The sequence below is a fragment of the Talpa occidentalis genome, unplaced genomic scaffold, assembly GCF_014898055.3.
Source record: "Talpa occidentalis isolate TD23 unplaced genomic scaffold, MPIMG_talOcc4v2.1 talOcc4.8, whole genome shotgun sequence".
NCBI lineage: Eukaryota > Metazoa > Chordata > Mammalia > Eulipotyphla > Talpidae > Talpa > Talpa occidentalis.
Genome location: NW_023605194.1, coordinates 7,277,279 through 7,296,956, shown reverse-complemented (window position 1 = coordinate 7,296,956; position 19,678 = coordinate 7,277,279). Strand labels below are relative to the sequence as shown.

The 19,678-nt window shown below is 52.3% G+C and overlaps 1 protein-coding gene across 2 annotated transcripts in view; it reads right to left on the bottom strand.

Annotated features, from left to right (window-relative positions):
- Positions 1-2,265: 2,265 nt before the first annotated feature.
- Positions 2,266-19,678, bottom strand: part of RGS10 (regulator of G protein signaling 10) — a 35,758-nt gene continuing 18,345 nt past the window's right edge. For both annotated transcript variants that reach the window (XM_037496363.2, XM_037496362.2), the window contains 2 exons: positions 13,824-13,967; positions 2,266-2,730 (listed from right to left, as the gene is read on the bottom strand). In XM_037496363.2, the coding sequence (XP_037352260.1) occupies positions 2,584-2,730; positions 13,824-13,967 (291 nt within the window). In that variant the 3' untranslated portion in view covers positions 2,266-2,583. The remainder of the gene's footprint in view (positions 2,731-13,823; positions 13,968-19,678) is intronic.

Genomic DNA, 19,678 nt, shown 5'->3' with positions numbered 1-19,678 from the left:
AGGAGATGCCATCTAGGGTTGTGTCACTTGGCACAAAAATCACCTGATCTTGGCACAAAATCACCCCATGACATATTGCTCAGAACAGATCTCTGTTGCTAAGCAAAGCATGACTGTGTGTGTCCGTCTTTGCCAAAGACAAGTGTTCACTCCACCCAAGCTTCCCTTGTCCAGGCAGAACATGGGCCCATCACAAAGCTGGGATCAGAGCAAATGCTTGGTTCCAGCCTCAGACTCCACCACTCCCAAGCATGTGCCTGTGTGAGTCATATAATTGGTTCTGAGTTTCCCAACTCTATAATGGGAGAAAGTGCTGGTCTCCCACGTTCTAAGATTTTGTGTATGAGGCAATGGGAGTCATTGGGAGTTTGCCCTGCAAGCTTATGGTGATCCTATCAGGCTCAGCTGAGGAGGCAGAAGAGAGGGGACCGTGGACCACACTGTACTCTGAGGAAGCCGGGCAGGCAGGGAGAGTGAATTTGGAGGTTTAACTGGCACATGCAAAGTCACAAAGGGAAGGCCATGCAGGCCAAGCTGTCTGCACATGGGAAATGTAGATCAGGGCACAAACAATGGAGCTAGCAGAACATGAGTGGCCTGCTGGAGGCAACAGAGAATGGTGAGGTCTGTGGCCAAATGCTCTGCCTAAATTTTAAAGCACATGTCCCATCAAATACAACATCCATGGCCTGCAGGCCTAGTTTGGGGCCTTGCAGACCACCTTGCTGATCATGCTTTTTGCTTGGATGCTTTGACATCTGGGGTTTCCCTGACACTGGCGGGATGCTTACCTCCAGTCACCTCTTTTATCAGGCTCTGTTGGGCTCTCACACTTGACCCACATCACCAGGTAAGTGGGAGAGCAGCCCTGTGCCTCAGAGCCCATGGAAGTGATTCCAACCTGCCAGTGCTCTAGAGGGGTGGGTCTGCAGCCCTGCATCGCTCTGGTGCATAAACTCTAAGTTGAGCTAGAAAACCTGTGTCGTTTCTAATCCTTTTTTTTTTTTAATGCATCTGCCCACTTTGGTTAAAGAGGGACTGAAGCTCTCAGGTGTCAGGGCCCTTGGGTGTCATTCTCAGCATCGCTGTCTCATCCCAAGGTTCTGAAGGCAGGCACCCAGGCCTGCCTGGGAAGAACTAGAGAAGTGGGGAACTCCCCTGTTGGATGTAGCAATTGCCATTTCTGATAAACTCAGGAGACCTGGTTCTCAGCAGTGAAGGGCTCCCCAAAGGCCATCCTGTCCCCCGGCCCAAGCTGGAAGGTTGGGTTTTAGACCATGATGAATGGACAACTAGGCTAGAGAATCTAGGGGGCTACCCAAGAGTCTCCCCTCTAGGGGAGAGGTGAGCCTGGTGACCAAGTGGACAAGGTTACCCCAGACAGAACCAGCACGCCTGCTTCATCCCAGTGGGACTGAGAAACTCATCCCTGGCTCAGAAGCATCCCAAGAAACTGTACAGAGCCCCTCGCCAGCAGGGGTTCTACGTGGGCAGGTCAGACCGCAGCTCACAGCTCACAGCGGCTGGTGGCTTGGTTTGTACAAACAGGAGGTTAAGGTTTGGCAAACATGCCAGCGACAGTCTGGCAGCAGCAGATGCAGGGACGATGAGCAGAAGGGAACTGGCCGACCTGGGCCCCGCGGCCTCGCTCTCAACACCAGGCCCTGGGCTGGGCGGTGGGGGGGGGGGTGGGAAGCAGGGGGGGAGGGGACTGAGCTCACTTCCAGGCTCCCTCCTGAGAGGAAGGGACTCATAAAGACAGCACTTCTTTCCCTTTGTGAAAGTCTCAAGCCCAGAACTAACAAGCAAGGGGTAGGGACATAACAGAGGGGTCACGATGGACCCCCAGATGGGCCAGGGGAGAAGGGGCATCCCACCTGCCCATTTAACATTTAACACCAGTCAAGATGCCACAGGGCCCCTGAACCACTTCCCGCTGTCTGTCTTTCTTCATGGTTGAGATCCTGTTTCTGTCAAGATGAGCTATTTGTCTGTGTCGCATGAAATGTCACAGATTGCGAACAAAACCAGGACAAACCCACACGTAAGAAACTGAACCTTCTCCTGCTACTCACACACTGCCCCCCAAATCTGCAGGAGCTGTCAAGGCAGACGTTTCTTTTCCCAGCACTGAACTTGCTCTTGAGAAGTGCTTACCCCAACACACGCCGGACAGACAACACCCCAGAGGCCCTGAGTTTGTCAGGTCGACTCCTTCTTGAGCTGACTTGCGGGGGATCTGGGGACATGCGTGACCCCTCCGCGGTGGCCAGGGAAAGACTCGCAGGCAATAGGTGGCTCTGAGTCTCACCTGATGGCTTCAAGTGAATTTTAATCAAACTATAAAATGCTCAGTGTGAGGATTTTCCAGGTGTGTTTGTGTATGTACTAAAATTTCAAAGCTATTTGTTTTCTTAAGCTAGATCAGCGACCGTCATGCAAAACTTACTGGCCAAGCAGTGAAGGAAATACACATATCCCACTGAAGGTTTTGAAAATACACATATCCCACGGAAGGTCCTGGGGCTGGGGCCGGGCCCCACCGCCTCCGACAGCTGCCAGTCCTGCCGGCTTCTCAGACATTCAGGTGTTATAGATTCTCGAAGCTCTTTTAGCGGCTGTTTGGGCATCGGGTGGCTCTTCCTCCTCTTCCTCCGTCCGCTTGTATTTTAAAAACAAGTCAGACTTCAAGAAGCGGCTATAGCTGTCATACTTCATGAGATTGAAGATCTAAGGACGAGAAGGAGAAGCGTGTGAGCCACATGGCCGACCGGGCTGTGACTCGCCCACCCAGCGCTCACCACCCTCCCATCTCGTGCCAGAGCAGGCGAATACGAGGGACAGGCCCACGCCGAGAAAGCCGAAGTCAGCTGGTGCAGCCCCGGCAGATTTCAGGCGATTGCAAAGGACTCTCACAGCTGAGGGGCGCACACAGACACATCTATGTGTATTTTTCATGGAGTATAGAGTCCCTCCACACTGGTGCACATCCCTGGATCAAGAGATTTAACCATCTCCACAGTCTTTGGGTAGATAACACAGGGCTCTCTCTCCTCCAAGTCTGAGATAGAGGGATTGACACTGTCCGCAGAGACAAACACGTCTCAGAGGCCTTATCAGATGATGCTGATACTGTCCAGCCCCGCAGGCCTGGCGTCCAAGACCTCAAGCAAACCTATCATTACGCCAAGAGCAAAATGGGTTTGTTTTAGGCTAGGCGGGAGGATGAAAGTGCAGCCGTTACAAGGGGAGCGTTGGAAACGGGCCCTAAATAAGAAAAGGGCAGTTGGCCAGAGTTGGGACCCCCGCAAAATGATCGCAATGGAATGGGGGCTCAGGACCCAGAGGGAGCCCAGGCCCCTGGGTTGGAGAGTGGCCTCCTGCTGCAAGGCGGGCCCTCAAGGGCATCCCCTCTCTTCTCAGCCATGGTCCCTCTGCCCAGTACCCACTATCCCCCACTCCCAGCCCATCCACGGCCCCGTCCCTTGCCCGACAGGGGTGGGGGAAAGGAGAAGCAGGAAGGAAAACCCCTCTGAGCCCCGGGGTACACTCTCTTTGGAGAAATCCCTCTCCTTCCTTTCTTTCCTCTCAGATCTTTCCACTGAACTCTCAGGACCCTCTGCAGACTAAAAACCCACACAGTGCACCCCAGTGCCTTCACCTAACGGCAACACCATGGGCTCCACAAGTGGAAAATTCCAGAGGTGCTCAGAACGTCTCTCTCTGCCAGGCGCGGTTATCAAGTGGGTGGCAAAACCTTGACATCCTCTAAGCCAGTGCTCTCCCGACAGGCACCAGCGCGCTGTAAGGGAGACATCTGGAGGAGGGGAGGGCTCAGAATACCCACCCGGGACTGGACGGAGCCGACCTTCATTTTCTCAGGATGGCTTTGCCCACAGGGGAGACGTCTAATCCCTTGGCTACAGACACAGCCCGGTGAAAGGCTTAGGATTTGGGTCTTCTTGGGACTCTCGCCCCATGGCTGCGCTCCCCGGGTGCCCTGGCTGTCTTGTCCAAGTTCCAACCATTCAGAAACCACGACCCCCCAAGCCCCCACTGCTGCTCCTCACAGCGGTTGGCTATTTTGGAGCAATGCTGTAACCCTACACTCGTTCGCTGAGGTTTAGAGAAATTACCTGAAATTCTTAAAAAAACGCCCAGAAAATCCCATCACAGCCAGGGTGCAGGGGGGATGGATGCCATTATCGCTCGGTGGACCCCCACAAACGTGCTGAGCGGGCGTCACCACCTGCATCGCTCAGCCCTTCCAGGCCCCGGAGCCCCAAGGGGGAGCTGGAAGACACCCCCCTAGTTCAGAGTCCGGAACGGATGCTCATGGAGGGGCTGAGGCTCTGGCGTCACGAGCGCCCCTCCTCACACCCGGCCCCGCTCCCCCCACCATGGACCCACCACTGCCAGCAGGATGCGGTTCAACCCAGTGTCTCATGTGCAGTCTGCGTGTGGGAGTGGAACATCCTGTTTGCCTGCGATGGCTCCGAGGCTCACGCTTCAAAGGCAAGAAGAGAAAGAGCAGGGGCTGGCGGGACCCCGGCCCGGGAGCCGGGGAGGGCGGGGGAGGCACTTCAGCTGCAGGGAATGCTCCGTGCCCGCGCTCAGCCCCGCGCCCCACAGACCTCAGGCTCTTCTCCCCTCGCACCCCAACTATTTAGCAAGAACGTAAGGGCCCCTCCCAGCGTGGGCAGCCGTGGAATGCCCAGGAATTCCTTCAAGCTGGGGCTTCCTTCTCCAGGAACCTCCCCGCCCCGCGCCCCTGGTGCTGCTGCCGGGTGGCAGGGGAGGTACCTGCAGGGGACAGGTGCCCGAGAGATTGGAAAAAGGAAAGGGAGGTGACTCCCAAGGGGCGCCTTTGCCCGGGGTCAGCTGCCTGACTCTGCCTGGGTCTGCAGAGCAAGCTCCCCACTGCCACCCAATAGGGTATCCTGGGCGCCGGCCTTGGGCAGTGAGCCCAGGGTCTCACCACAGGCCCCCGTGGTGGGTGTGCTCCGCCAGGCTGGCCTGGAAGATGGATGACGCATCTAAGACCTCTCACGGTGCACGAGCCAGCCGGTCCATCACGGCGCGATGGCAGACGGCGCCCAGTGAGTGTGTGCCCTGTGAAGGAGCGGAAGCCAGAGCGCTGGAGAGATGCAGAGGGGGCCCAGCAGTGCCACCAGCACCTCCGACTGCACAGGGCAGCGCACACAGCCTCCTCTCATTTAACCCTTGTCAGGCCCAGGTGATGCCAAGGAAGAGTTTCCGTGCCGTGACCCGCGGTCCTCTCGGGCCACCATAACCAGTGCCGCAGGCTGGGTGACATCCACCACAGACATTTCTTTGCTCACAATTCCAGAGGCTGCAAGATCAAGGCTGTCAGAAGGGGTGCAGCTTCCTGGGCCTCCCTCCTTGACCTGTGGACGGCTGTCCCCCGTCCCCACGTGGTCTTTCCTCCACGTGCATCTGGGTCCTGACTTGCTCTTTTTGTCAGATGGGAGTGGGGTACCCCAATGACCTCACTGAACAGTAATCACCCCTTTAAAGACCCTGTCTCCAGAGACAGTCACATTTTGAGCTCCTGGAGAGTCTAGCTCTGCCCCACACCCCTAGCCACTAGGCCACCCTGCCATTTCTGTGGCAGATCAGCATGTAGTCATTAAAAACAAAGTCTGCATAAAGATCATGTGACTGTTAATGACTAAACACTACATTTTAAAAATGTACTAGAACTAAACGCGATATCTCAAATATATTCTTAGAGTGTGTTTGTGTGTTTAATGCGGCATGACCATCCCTAAAGATCAATGTGGTGGGTTGGATGGCATTCCCCCCAAAACTTATGTCCACCTAGAACCTCGTAATGTGACCTCATCTGGAAATAGTGTTCCTGGAGGACCTGACAAGGTGTGATCCTGGATTTAGGGTCTATCCGCTGTCCAGGCGTGGTGGCCTTGTGAGATAAGGAGCGTTTCTGACTAAGGTTATCAGGGAGCAGGGGAGAGACAGTGGGGGATGGGCCCATTGGAAAATGGCTGAGGTTACTGGTGTTTTGGTGGTGACAGGTGTGATGTACATTTGTAGAGGTGTGAAGCTGTACCCCTAAAATATGTACAGTGTTTTTATCCTAAAATAGGTACCCTAAAATACCCCTAAAATATGTACAGTGTAACATTATAAACCAATGTTATCTCGATAAACATAAAAAAGGAGTGTTCTGAGCATGTATTCAAAGAATGCAAAAACACTGATTGAAAGTGTTATATATGGGCTCCCCCATGTCCATCACAGATAATTCACAATAGCCAGGAATAAGAACAATCTAAATGCCCATCAACGAAAGACTAGATAGAGAAGATGAAATATACAAACAGTGGAATATTACTCAGCTATTAAAAAAGAGAAAGATGATATCCTGCCATTTGCAACAACTCGGATGGATCTAGAGGGAATTAAGCTAAGTGAAATAAGTCAGAGAGAGACAAACATTTGTACGATCTCGCTCATACATAGAAGATAAAGAAACAAAACAAATGCAAACTCTTAGACTGTAAGAACAAAATAGTGGTCACCGAAAGGGAAGGGGGTGGTAAATCAGGTATGGTGAGGGAAAGAAAGCTGACATCTGGTGATGAACATAGTGTAATATATAGGGATACTGCTTTATAAAACTGTACACCTGGAACCTATATAATGTTATAAACAATTGTTACTTTAATTAAAAAAAAATTGTAATGAAAGAGAGGACACACAGAGAGACAGAGGAAAAAGGACATGTGAAGACAGAGGGTGAATGGGAAGGGATAGAGCTACGTGCCAAGGAAGGGGAGCCGCCACCAGAACTAGGCAGAAGCACGGAAGAAGCCCCCCGGAGCACGCAGAGGGCACAGCCTGACTGACACCTTGTTCTCAGGCTTCTGAGAACTGAGCTACTGGAGTCTCCTGAATCATGAGAAAATCAACTTCTGTTGTTCTAAGTGACTCAGCTTGTGATAACTTACACAAACAACCCTTGGACACACTGATGTCACCTCACTCCTAGCTTGAGCACAGAAAACAAGATGGCCCTAGAAGGTTCCAGAAGGTTCTACAAAACCAGGCTTCTCTCATGAAGAGAACTGGCATCACCAGGGCTGGGTGGTGACCTCACCTGGCAACATGCCTAAGGTCACCTGCAAGGAAGAGCAGGAGGTGGAGTTCCAGAAGAGGAGCAGAGCCAGACAGCAGATGGTCCTTCAGAGAGCCAGGCAGCCATGAAGCAGAAAATGCAAGCTGACAACTAAGTTATATTCTGCAGGTTTGGGCTTTTTTGTTTATTTGTTTGTTTGTTTGTTTTTTTGTTTTTGAGGGGAGAGGTCAAGACAGCTGTGGCTCAGCAGGCTTGGGTTTTAGCAGCCCCACATCTGTGAGCTGCAGGCCCAGGGCTGTGAACTTTAGCATCGCTGCCGTGGGATTCAAGCCTGCAGGTGGCAGGGGGTGGGGTCTTGTTGAAAGGAGAAGGGAGGCGTCCTGCCCACGTGCCCAGTGCACAGGGCCACAGACGTTCTCCCTCGCCAGCTCCCGACAGGATGGTGCTAGATCAGGATTTGCCTTTATTCAAGCAAAAAGACACACATGGTGTTTGAAGGTGAAGCTGCCCCCAATGACTACAGCACACCCAGCCTCGCAGAGGAGAGGCCTCACCAGCCGGAAGGCGTGTCAGTACAGGCTGTGTCTGTCTCCAGCAAGTGCACTCCAAGTCTAGTCAGTCTTTGAACATGTCTCAGAAACAAGGACAGGGCCTCCCTGGTGACGCAAGAGGTTAAGTCTCAGCACTTTGAAGCTATCAGAAGCCACTGCAACATGAGTTCAATCCCCGGCAGGGAGCAACCCACATGGCGCAGCAGACCTCTCCTGACTCGCCCTCTGCTCCCCTCAGCAGTGTATTTCAGTCAGTCTGCCTGTTCTATTCCCCACTCTGTCTCTCATGAATTCTCTCACCCCTCACACCTCTGGCCTATACCCCAGTTCTTGTATGTATAAATAAATAAATCTTAAAAAAAAGAAAAGAAGGACATTGGAGACACAAACTAAATGTGTATCCTCACTTGTTTTCAGAGCCCTTGCCATGTCCTTTCAAATGCAGCATGGGGGGAAATTAACCCTTTAATGAAACTAGAAGAAAAATAGTTTTATGAATGGGAGTTGCAGAACTGGGTTTAGTTTAGATGAGGTGCCACTTGGCATTTTTTGAATTAAAGTTATGTGAGAAATAGGCAGTGCAAGAAGGCCTTGCTGACTTCCTGGCCCCTGAAAAGGAGATAAACCTCCCCTGTGAGAGGCGGCCTCCCTGTGCCAGGAGATAGAGATGCGTCCTGGTCACCACAGACAGGTGCCCAGGGCCAAGGAGGTCGCGCAGACCTGTCCTTCACCAACCAGCACCCAAGCCCGCGTTTCCTTACTTTGTCGGTTCTTGGCAGATTTGTTGCTTCTTTGTCCAAAAAGTGTAAAATTGTCTGCTTTGGTCACTTCCGAGGTCCCATATCTATGAGCCTCTGTACTTACGAAATTAAATATTTTTTCTCTTGTTACTCTGTCTTGTATCAATTTAATTATTAGACCAGCCAAAGAACATAAAAGGGGATGAAAAGCTCTTCCCTGACAATTTTTATATGAAAATTGCTGAAAAAAATGTCAAGCACCACAAGTTCTCAACTCAGTTCTAGAATGTGCTCTCTCAATACCCTTCACATGTGGCCCTCAGACAACAGAGTGTGAAGGAAGCCAGCCCAGCTCTCCCGGGCCCAGCTCCCCCTGGGACAAGGTGACAGTATCCCTGAGCCTGGACAGGCTACTGGTGTGGAGCTGGGGTGTGCCCAGGAGAAGGTCTGAGGGTCCCTGGCAGAGGGTAGATGAGAAGAGGAAACAGCTCAGCTTAGCTCCTGTTCCGAAGTGCCAGGGCGGGCCACCGAAGTTTCTGATGCCCCGGACAGTGCTCCTGTTTCCTGGACAGACCAGAGGTGGATGGGCCATGTTAGACAAAAATCCCCTGCGTGGGGCAAAATCCCCTCACAGCTCATGAGTTCAAGAAAGAGTGTGTGTGTGTGTGTGTGTGTGTGTGTGTGTGTGTGTTTGATCTGTCTCCATAAGTCTTGTGGAGTCCTTAAGACTCAAATTCAAAGTCTAGAGGACATGCCTTCTATGGGTGTCAAAAATAAAGGTGTTTTCAGGGGACTCTGGTGATGGTGCACGGGCAAATTAGTGAATTGGCGAAGTAAATTCTATAGGGACTACACCTGGGTGTGGGGGGGAAGCAAACATTGTTAGAAAATGAAAATGAGGTGGGGCTTCCTTGGTGGCACAAGGGGTTAAGTGCAGCACTATGAAGCTATAGGCAGCCACTGCAGCACAAGTTCGATCCCTGGCCAGGGAGCTACCCACATGGTAGCAGACCTCTCCCGCCTCGCCTGCTGCTCCCCTCCAGCAGTGTATTTCAGTCTGCCTGCTCTGCTCCCCACTCTGTCTCTGGTGAATCTTCTCACCCCCCACCCCGCACCTCTGGCCTGTACTCCAGTTCTTGTATGCATAAATAAATAAATCTTTTAAAAAATGAACCGTGTTCTAAAATATATATAAATTTTTAAAAAAACATAATAAAAATAAAGGTGTTTTATTTATACATTTTGCCATCAGGAAGAGAGTTAAATGCTATTCTGGTGCCCTCTCTGTACCATAAGTTGATTTAAAAACAAAATCTCAAAGTATGTCATATACGGTCCTTCCCACCCCATGTCTCAAAAGGCAAATGCCTGGGGCAGGTGGGGACAGGGAGTGGGCAACTTTGATTCCATTTAAACAAAAATCTATGAACTACCTTCTCTGCCTTTGCACAGTCTAAAATGGAAATGCCAGTTCTGACCCAGGCGGGAGAGGCCCGGCCAGTCCTTCCCAACCTAGCTTCTGTCACCTTCATCACTCATGCTCCAGCCTCACTCGGCAAATCCTGCCCCAGGCCCTTTGCACTTGTGGTGGCTTCTCCCTGGATGGTCCCGCTCCTGAGACTTGTCACCTGGCTTCCCCATGTCACAGATCTCAGTCCCCTCTCAGTCGGCCCTCCCTGACCATAAGACTCAAGACAGGTCCCTCCTGGTTACTCTTAGTCCATTACCTGCTGTATTTCCTACTTAGCATTTGTCTTTTTTGATCCCCCTGGGCAGACAGGGGCTGACTTCTGCGCTGCACACAGCTCCTAGCACATTCCCTCCATCAATACTTGCAGCATAAAGAATCCAATCTGCACACTGACAAACCAACCAGAACTGAAATACACCTGGAGTGAATTTTTAAAAGAAAAAAAAGGCATGGCAAGGAATTGTAATTCATGGTGTAAGGTCGCTGCTTCCCGGCTCTTACACTAATTTGAGGCTGAAGTACCAGAAAATACCAAACTTCCCTTAGGTAGCACTGCGATGAAATGCTTACTAAAGTATCCAACAACATCTTCACATCATACACTGGCCACAATTTGACTTTGGCTTCCTGCCTTGAGGTCATCAGGATCACGGACCAAGTCACGGATCAAGGTTTGCCCCCACCACTGTGTATTGGGGGGGAGGGGTTGTGCGCCCCCTCACTCGGTGGCTCCAGATCGCTGTGCTGTGCTGTGGTTTTAAGTTTGGTATCTGACTCCTCCCTGCCTGCTAGTCATCATCCTCTCACCCGACAAGCCACAGCCCTCGCCAGCAGTTCCATTCTGCTGCGAACTGAAAAGACCCAGAACCTGTTAGAATCTGTGTGTGAACCAAGAATAAACAGGACCTGGATAAAGACCCGAAAAGCTCTCCTGTTAATGAGGCCTGCATGTCGGGTCATCTCATCTGATGCTCGGTGAGGACCTTCCAGCTGTGCCTGAGTCCACGCTGCGCAGGCAGCAGCCTCCTGACCATGCAGCACCCCACCCACCCTGCAGTGTTCCTGGTGGGGGGCGGGGGTGCCTTGGCTCCAGGGTGAAGCCACGTGGTGCTCAGGCAGCCAAAGCCACTGAAAGGCTTTTAAAAGTGATGTGAAATCCCCTCGGCTTCCCTCTCCTCCACCTGGGAAAGTGGGGGCCTGCGGAGCAGAGAACCACAGCTGAGCTGAGTGCACCTTTGATGGTGACCAGCAAGGCCCTCGGGAGCCTGCGCGGAGACTCGCTGTGGAGTTAGCTCTGAGTCCAAATCCTGGGTCCTCAGACAGTTTCGTTTTAGGAAGAGACAGTTAGCGCCTCTGTCTCCGTCTCAAACAAATGTCTTTTAACGAGAGGATATAAAATGCGTCCTTTCCATGAGGCAGTTTGAACCGCACTGTACCACATTTGTTCTAATGTGTGTGCATATGCAAATTTACAGGAAAAAAAGACAAAGTCTAAAGATCAAACAACTGAGTGGCCTTTGCAGGTCTGGGTCATACGGGTACTTCGGTTTGTTTCGTCTTTGTATTTTGGCTCCCTGAGTTTCTTTTGTGGGGCATGCGAGACTTTTATAATTGGGCAGATAAAAACTACTGTAAGATTTTCTTTGTCACCTTCATGCTACCCACTCTGTCCCATCTGTTCCCCTTTCTGAGCCTGCCCACCTCTCCAATCTGTGCATCCAGTGGGGTGGGCTGCGGACCGAAGTCCAGCTCCATCTGAAATGCCCTCAGCCCCAGCCACAGGGTATCTGGGCCCCCGGGAGCCCTAAGTCCCACCACACGGGAGATGTCAGGCCCCCCCCATCCCTCCCACCCAGCACCTGGGGCCCTGGGAAGGAGGTCTGCCTGCATGGCACAGCCTTACAGGTGCCCCAGCTCCAACTACCCTCCCAGGAAGCTAAGGAGCCAGGAAGGCTGCCCCTGAGCCCAGACTGGGATGGTGGCAAGCAGGGTGTGGTCTTGAAGACAGGTGAGCCCAGTCTTCTCCCATCAGCAAAATGGGGTAATCGTCCTCATTGGACGGGATAATAGATGGGATAATGCACACAGGGGAGCGTGGGGCACCGTGGGGGCCCTGAGTAGATGTAATTAATGAGAATTCCTAGACCACAGGGGCTTCAGTCCAGGCCCTGAACCCTGCCCCTTTAGAGTGCCCAGGAAGTTCTTATCCACGGGTGGATATTCCCACATCCCCACATCCCCACGGCCGGCCATTCTGCTGGACCTTCCGGTTCTGGCCTCCAGAAATCCATGGCTCAAAATCGCTACCTCCAGGAGGCTCTCAGCGTATCTCCCTGCCAGCTGGGGTCCCTGAACGCCCACATTAGACTCAGAATTCCTGAGAATTTGCACTTTGCGCTGTGCCAGCTGGCAAATTCCCAACTGACTTCTCCGATTTGCATTTGTACTTGTTCTTCCCTGACTCTGCGGACTCCGGTGGGCTGGGGTGTGCGCTGGGGCTGGACACTCCAGGTGAGCCCCACACACCCCTGTGACTTCTCATATTGCAAGACTGAGCAGATACAGAAAGGGACAGAGGAAGACTTTCTTAAATGAAAGAAAAAAAATTTTAAGCTTTTTTGATCACTCCAGCTGACCGAAAGACCAAGCAATGCCAGGACTAGTCCTCCTCAAAGCTGCAGCCCAAGACCTCCAGGTCAGCAGCACTTGCTTGTTAGAAAGGCAAAGTCTCAACCCACCTGGGAACCAGTGAATTTGACAGTGAACCCTGGGGTGGGGCCCAACCCTGTTTTCACAAGCCCTCCAGGTGGTTCTGGGCTGGTTTGCCTTTGAGGGGTGCAGAACTTAGCCAAAAGCCAGTCTCCGCCAGGGGCCAAGTGAGGCCTTCGCTTCCTCAGGAAGGACAGGGCGGCAGGAGTTTGCTATTTGTCTGTGTTCCGCTTCTGCAAGTGTGTATGTAACATTTCACAAGAGCAGAGCAGTCATGTCTGCAAATTCAGGTCTAAAAAAATCTCTGGAGTGCACTTCCACCCTTCAGCCTAGCACCGCTGGCATTCCTCATAAATTAGCCAGAAAACTAAAGTTTACCCTGTGGAAGTCCATTTTATAAATCTAATTTTTCCTGCTTTAAATAGAATCTGCTACCGAATGTTCTCCTTTTCATTATGACCCAGGAGCCTCGTTATGAACTAGCTCGCGGAACTGGGCCACCCGACAGAGGGTGAGGTTTGGATGTTTGCAAAAAGACAGCCCCCAGGTTCCTCCACTGTGAGTTCCTGTGCTTGCTTTCCAGAAACTACTGTCCATTCCTAACTCGGCAGCTCTCTCATGTCATTCCTCGGGGTGGGCTCCCCAAATAGTCCTAGTCTCCCTTCTCATCTGGGCCGAGAAGACCAATAACCCTCCTGGTTCAAACTGTGTGTAGAGGCCTCCCTGGTGGCGCAAGGGGTTAAGTGCAGCACTGTGAAGCAATCCGCAGCCTCTGTAGCATGAGTTCGATCCCCGGCCGGCCAGGGAGCAACCCACATGGCGCAGCAGACCTCTGCTGACGCGCCTGCTGCTCCCCTCAGCAGTGTATTTCAGTAGATCTGCCTGTTCTGCTCCCCACTCTGTCTCTGGGGAATCCCTTCACCCACACATACACCTACCCCCCACCCCACACCTCTGGCCTGTACCCCACCTCTTGTATGCATAAATAAATAAATATTTAAAAACAACAACAAAAAATAAACTATGTGCAGAGCATGAGTTAACAGTCCTAAGGCGACCTCTCTGAAGGGGCTCCCTGAGCCTGGAGCTCTTTCCTCTCTTTCACCGCCCACAGTACCTCAACGTGCCTCAGCCAATGGGACAACTTCTAGAGAATCTGACATTTAGTGTTTCACTAAATTCTTCCAAGCTGGGAATAATGGTGTCAAGGTGCAGCAGGGAAGTCAGGTTACCTGGTCCTGGAGTTTCTGGAACATCAGTGGGTGTGGTTCTTCCAGAATCTTCTCATTGAGCCGGGACTGCCCCTCGACGTTGACTTGTGATGAGGCCTTGCTGGACAGAAAGGTCAGGTAGATGTCCTTTGCCTTTTCCTGCATCTGGGGAGACACAGCACCTGCTTATTATCTGGCCAGGCCTGGAGGAGCTGCTGCAGCAAGACCGGCCAGTCCACTGCCCTGCATCTCGGCCTCCCAGAGCCCAGCTCCCCCGGGGAGGGGTCAGTGGGCCCAGCCCCCAGCTTCTACCCTGCAGCTTCCACAGATCTGTAGCCACATCTCCTGTCACTAAATTGCTACACTATCCACTCCGAAATGATGACAGGAAGACTCCTGGCCCAGAGTGAGGGGTATTTAGTACAAACTCAGGACCACCAGGAGAATTCTCTAAAGTAAGGACTTGTGGGAAAACTACTCAGTCAAAAAAGGAACAAGGTACAGCAGATCTTGAAAGAATGTTTCCTTCAACACTATTTCATTGTAACACTGATGAGAAAAAATGGATTTCCAGCAGGGCCACCATGTGGGGGTGCCCTCCCATGTCTGTGTGGACTTCTCCAGGGACCCCAGATCCCTCTCACATCCCAAAGATGTGTGCAGAGGCATGCAGGTGTCTCAGTTGGGGGATTGTGGGTGTGCTTGATGTGCTCTGCTTTGGAAGGGCATCCCGTCCAGGGTGGGGCCCCACCATGTCCCCTCAGCTGCCAGTCACCTGAGACCCTGAACTGGAATAAGCAGGTTGGAAAATGAATGAATGAATACAAATGACTGTTTAATACTGGAAGCATTTTAGGGTCTTTATTTAGAATTTTGGTGATGTCTTTATTTAGAAATATTCCGCAGGAACTTAGCTCTTGTTTATACCAATCAGTCTGTGGTCAATTTGGTTTCATTAAATGTTGTTTTACTTAAAGTCACTGTTTCCAAGAACCTGCCGCCAACACAAATGACTGTCAGAAACTCACTAGACACTCGCTCGACATGGGTGACAGTCACAGCTAAAGGCCACGCGCTGCAGGACACTATTCACACAGAATGTCCAGAATAAGCAAATCCACAGAGACAGACAGTGAGAGCAGCCCAGAGCTGGGGCAGGGGAAGGGGTGTAGAGTAGACCGTGGTCGCCTGTTTCTGTTTGGGGCGGTGAAGAAATTCTGGAACTAGAGAGCAGAGATGGCTCTACACCATTGCGAATACTTAAAGCTCCTGCGCTCTTCACTTTAAAGTGGCTAAAGTGGCAAAAAAAAAAAAAAAAGAAAAGAAAAGAAAAGAGAGATGAATGAAAACTCTAAGAAATGGTTAAAATGAGAAAAACTTAAGTCAGCCGTACTCCACTACAATTTTTAAAAGTTAAGGTAAAGCACGCACACATATCCAACCAGCTCTCAAGCTCCTACTGTGCTCCAGACACAGACCCTGTGCCCTTCGTCCCCTGAGGACCCATCCCAGCTCTGCCATGCCCTGATGAGGACCCGGAGGCCAGGAGAGGGGCCAGGCTCAGCTGAGGAGTCTGCTTCATGACAGAGTTTTGGGCTCCCAAATGCTGCGTTTCTGCTCAGTTCCAAGCCCAGGAGATACACGGTTCCCTCCAGGCTGTGTGGTCTGTCAGCCTTCCTGCAGGGTGTTCTTTCCAGGTAACAAGACAGAAGCATAAGTAAGAGAGAGAACATTCGCAAGTGCAGCCCCGCTGGGAACTGCCAGCACCAGGCAAGCACCTGCCCTGAAAGGCTCCTCAGACCTTGGGGAAAGGTGCCGGCACCTGCGCTTGGAAAAACCAGGCCTGGCTGGAGCAGGGACGCTCTCCCAGTAAATGCTTGGCCTCAAGAAGGCAGGCCTCAGGGCTGGGGCGGCTGAGGGAGCCTGGTCCTTCACCGTCCAGAGGGCTGTTTTCTCTTGGAGAGAATGACTGTGCCCACCCCTCCAGCAGCACAGAACAGGCAGCTTCTCTAAACGTTACAGGCTAAGCAGCACCTCCCCCATGGGGCATAACCGCCTCTGAGATGCAGCTGTGGAGCTATGATTTGTGGAGCAGGTGAAGGGGCTCTGTGGAGCCTGGAAGACTGCCTTCTCTCCTGAGCCCACCCGAGGCCCGCGCAGGCTGCAGAGCCTTAGGAAGCCCCAGGCTCTGAGAACCCACTAGCTTTATGGAAACCACCAGAGGCGATTCCTGCTGCTTTGGGGGTAATACAGCCCTTCATTTATTTTGGTTTCAGGAACTAGTTGACAAAAGACCCCAGGGGGCTGAGGCCTGACCACTGTGCAGAAAGAAAGTCTGGACGGGCATCCATGCAGGAGCCCAGGGTAGGGGTAAGGCCCGAGGCCTGGTGTTTGTTCCTGATCAGCTATGAGGGTGAGTAATGAATGAGCAGACGCCTGACTCAAGGGCACAAGGAGCATCTCAGGACGGACAGGGCTGTTCCAAGGGATGCGGCTGGAGGCCACCATGAGACCCCAGGTGGGGCAGGTCTCAGGAGCCACTTTCTCTCAAGGGCCTACCTGCTCCGTGAAACCATGAGCCTCCCTCCACCACTGTCAGGAAGGAAGATTTTTGGAAAACTACTTCCTGTTTTAACAAAACTTCACAAAAGTAGAATTTTAGCCAGTCAGATGAGCAAACTCTACACACAAATCACGTTGGGACTCTCTCCCCCTCCTCCCGACACACACTGATGGGTGAATCCAGGTTCTCGCGGGAGGTTCTGAAAGGAGGTGTAATGAGTATTTGAGGCTGGAGAGGGGCTGGGACAGGAGGAGAGGCGGGTTCAGGGGCCTGTAGGGGAGAAGCCTGGGCATCTCAGCCCTGCCCTGCACCCCCAGCACCCGGCCCAGGCTGACCTCCTGGTCTCCCACCCCCGCCCCCGGCTGACCACACATGGTGGTGCCTTGGGCAGCAGCGCTTATCTGGACCCGGGTAGGAAGCGTGACTGAAAAGGGAAACCCTGAGGCTGTGACCACAAACTGGTCACGGGAAGGCCCGGTGTCCATGCTGAGGACACCAAGCGAAAAGAAGAACCGAGTCCTTTGAGTTATTCTGGTAGATTTTCCAGAGCCTCGTTAACCTTGTTCTAGCTCCTGTCGGGATAGAAACAGAACCTCCAGCTGTGGCGGAACTACCCAGGTCTGTGACCTATAAGAAGAGCCTCCCCAGGGCCTCCCTGGTGGTGCAGGGGTTAAGTCTCAGTACTATGAGGCTTTCCGCAGCCACTGCAGCAAGAGTTCAATCCCCGGCCAGGGAGCTGACCCACATGGCGCAGCAGACCTCTCCTGTCTCACCCGCTGCTCCCCTCAGCAGTGTATTAAAAAAAAGGACAGCCTCCCCTCTCCAGCACCCAGTCTCCACTGAAGGGAAGCAAGTGTGCCCACGGGGGCTGACAGGGACCCACAGGGACCAGTAATGAGGCACCAGAGCAAAGTCTGTGAAGCATCTGCCCCCCTCCGGCCTTCCTCCCAGACTTGGCAAGGCCTGAGCCGTGACGACCCCCAGGTGGGAGTCAGCCCTGGAACGCTGGTCTCAGCAAACGCTGGTCAGGAAAAGCAAATTCTCCTTAACATCAGCCCTGAAACAGAAGTCGACTCAAAACCACCACAAGGGCATCCCAGTCCAGCACTCAGAAGAGGGCTGCTGCACGCCTGGTTTCTCTCGGTCGCCCAGTAAGCATTCTGAAACTTTTTCCACTGGGAAAATAAAAACCTCTTTAACTCCAGGTCCCCTAGAGCCAATGATCTCCCCCTGCCCCAATTCCTTATTGGAACATCTCAAAGGGAAAACGCGCCCTGTCTTCCTTTCCACCCTTGGTCCACTCAGTCCGGCTGCTGCCTACCTGCCGGCTCGGCCTCCCACAGCTCACTGCTGTCCTCCAAGTAGCTGAGTCCCTCAGGCCTTCTGCAGACCACCCTCCAGGCCCGGCCTGCTCACCACTGGGCGTTCTCTGACATCCTGCCTCTATCTGTCTCCTTCACTGGTTCCTGTCCCTCTGTCTCCTCCATAAATTCTGGGGTTTCTCCAGAGTTCTGCCCTGGGCTTTCCTAACCACAGGGTCTCCCAAGATTTCTCCCACAAGCTACTGACCATGTTAGCTAACTGACTTCTAGAAATATGGGCTAACACATCCCACAGATGCCTGAAGCTTAACAGCACAGAGTGAAGTGGTCTCCTCCGGGGCAGTGGTGTCTCCTCCAGGAAACTGAGAACTGTGACCCCTGCACCTCCCTCAGCCCCACACCTTGCCTGTCTCCGTGTCCCGCTCGCCTCCCTCATGAGTGGGCCTCCACCCACCTGTTCCCCTCCCTCCCCATCACACCGCCAGAGGTGGGTGATGGGAGAAGATACATAAGGAAATTAGAGCAGAAAGAGCAAAGAAAATATCATGTAAATGATTTGCAAATATTTCCGAGAACTAGCTCAGGAAATGGAAAGCAGTTGGAGGGACAGCGGATGACTCCACAGAGAAGAAGAACAAAGCCAAGCACCTGCAAGGCTGGGGGGCGGGGGTGCTGACAAGAAAGCCAGAAGAGCAGAAACCTGGGGACATCAGGTAACCCAGCCAGAAGGGAGGAGAAGGGTGACCGGGAGCGGCTGAGACCCTCGCCCAGCAGTTATCTCCTCTGCATTGTCTCCCTCACTCTTCCTGGGAAGCTGGAATTTTCTTCCATAAAGAGACCATAAAGAATGGACTCCAGGGGCCTCCCTGGTGGCGCAAGGGGTTAAGATTAGGATGCAACCTAGGAAGCTGTCCACAGCCTCTGCAGCACGAGTTCGATCCCCGGCCAGGGAGCAACCCACATGGCACAGCAGACCTCTCCTGTCTCGCCTGCTGCTCCCCTCAGCAGTGTATTTCAGTAGATCTGCCTGTTCTGCTCCCCACTCTGCCTCTGGTGAATCCTCTCACCCTCCACATCTCTGGCCTGTACCCCAGCTCTTGTATGCATAAATAAATAAATCTTAAAAAAAAAAAAAAAAAAAGAATGAACTCCGGGAAGCTGCAGAACAGCGACATGAGGGAGGCCGGGAGACGTGGAGCCGAAATCAAGGTTGAAGAGAAACTGTGTACAAGACCCCAGCCAATGCCTCAACTGGAGATATGCTGAATACCTACACACATCGGGCTTGTGGCCACCAGAAGAGACAAGAGGGACAAGTCTAGAGAAAACAAAGGCAGAAAAATCCAATGGAAGGATTTGAAGACGAAGTTGAAATCTCCAAAAGAAAAGAAGAAAGCAAAAGCCAAAATGATGAAAAACTAGGAGGGGAAAAAAGATCAAATTTAAGGGTTCAATTTGCGGAGGAGGGACCATCACCAGGGAAGTGGCAGAGAAAATGAAAGGAGTCACTCCAACAAGAATGGCAATGATGATGATAACAGAACACTCTCCAGAACTATGCATTTCCAGAGTAAAAGCTCCAGAAAATGTGTGCACAGTGAGTGGACCCCCCTCTTCAAAGCCCAGAATCCTGGTGACCTAAAAATGGGCTTATACTATACAGAGAGTGAAAAAGCGGACAAAACAGAAGAGCTTACGAACAAATGATTTCTAACAAAAATGGAAGCCAACAAGACAATGTCTTCAAAATTTTCAATGACTTTCAACCGAGAACTCGACGCCGCGTCAGACTGCTAGGGAGGTGGGAGGTGGAAGAGAAAGAGTTTTCCACTGAACAAGATCTTTAACCACCTACCTGCTGTGTCTCCTCTCTCCAGAAGTTACTGGGGGCTCCATCACGGTAAGAGGGGGACTCAGGATGGAGGAGACACTGGATGCAGGAAGAAGGAGGGGGCAAAGGGAATGACCCAGTGTTGGTGGCCAAGGGTGAC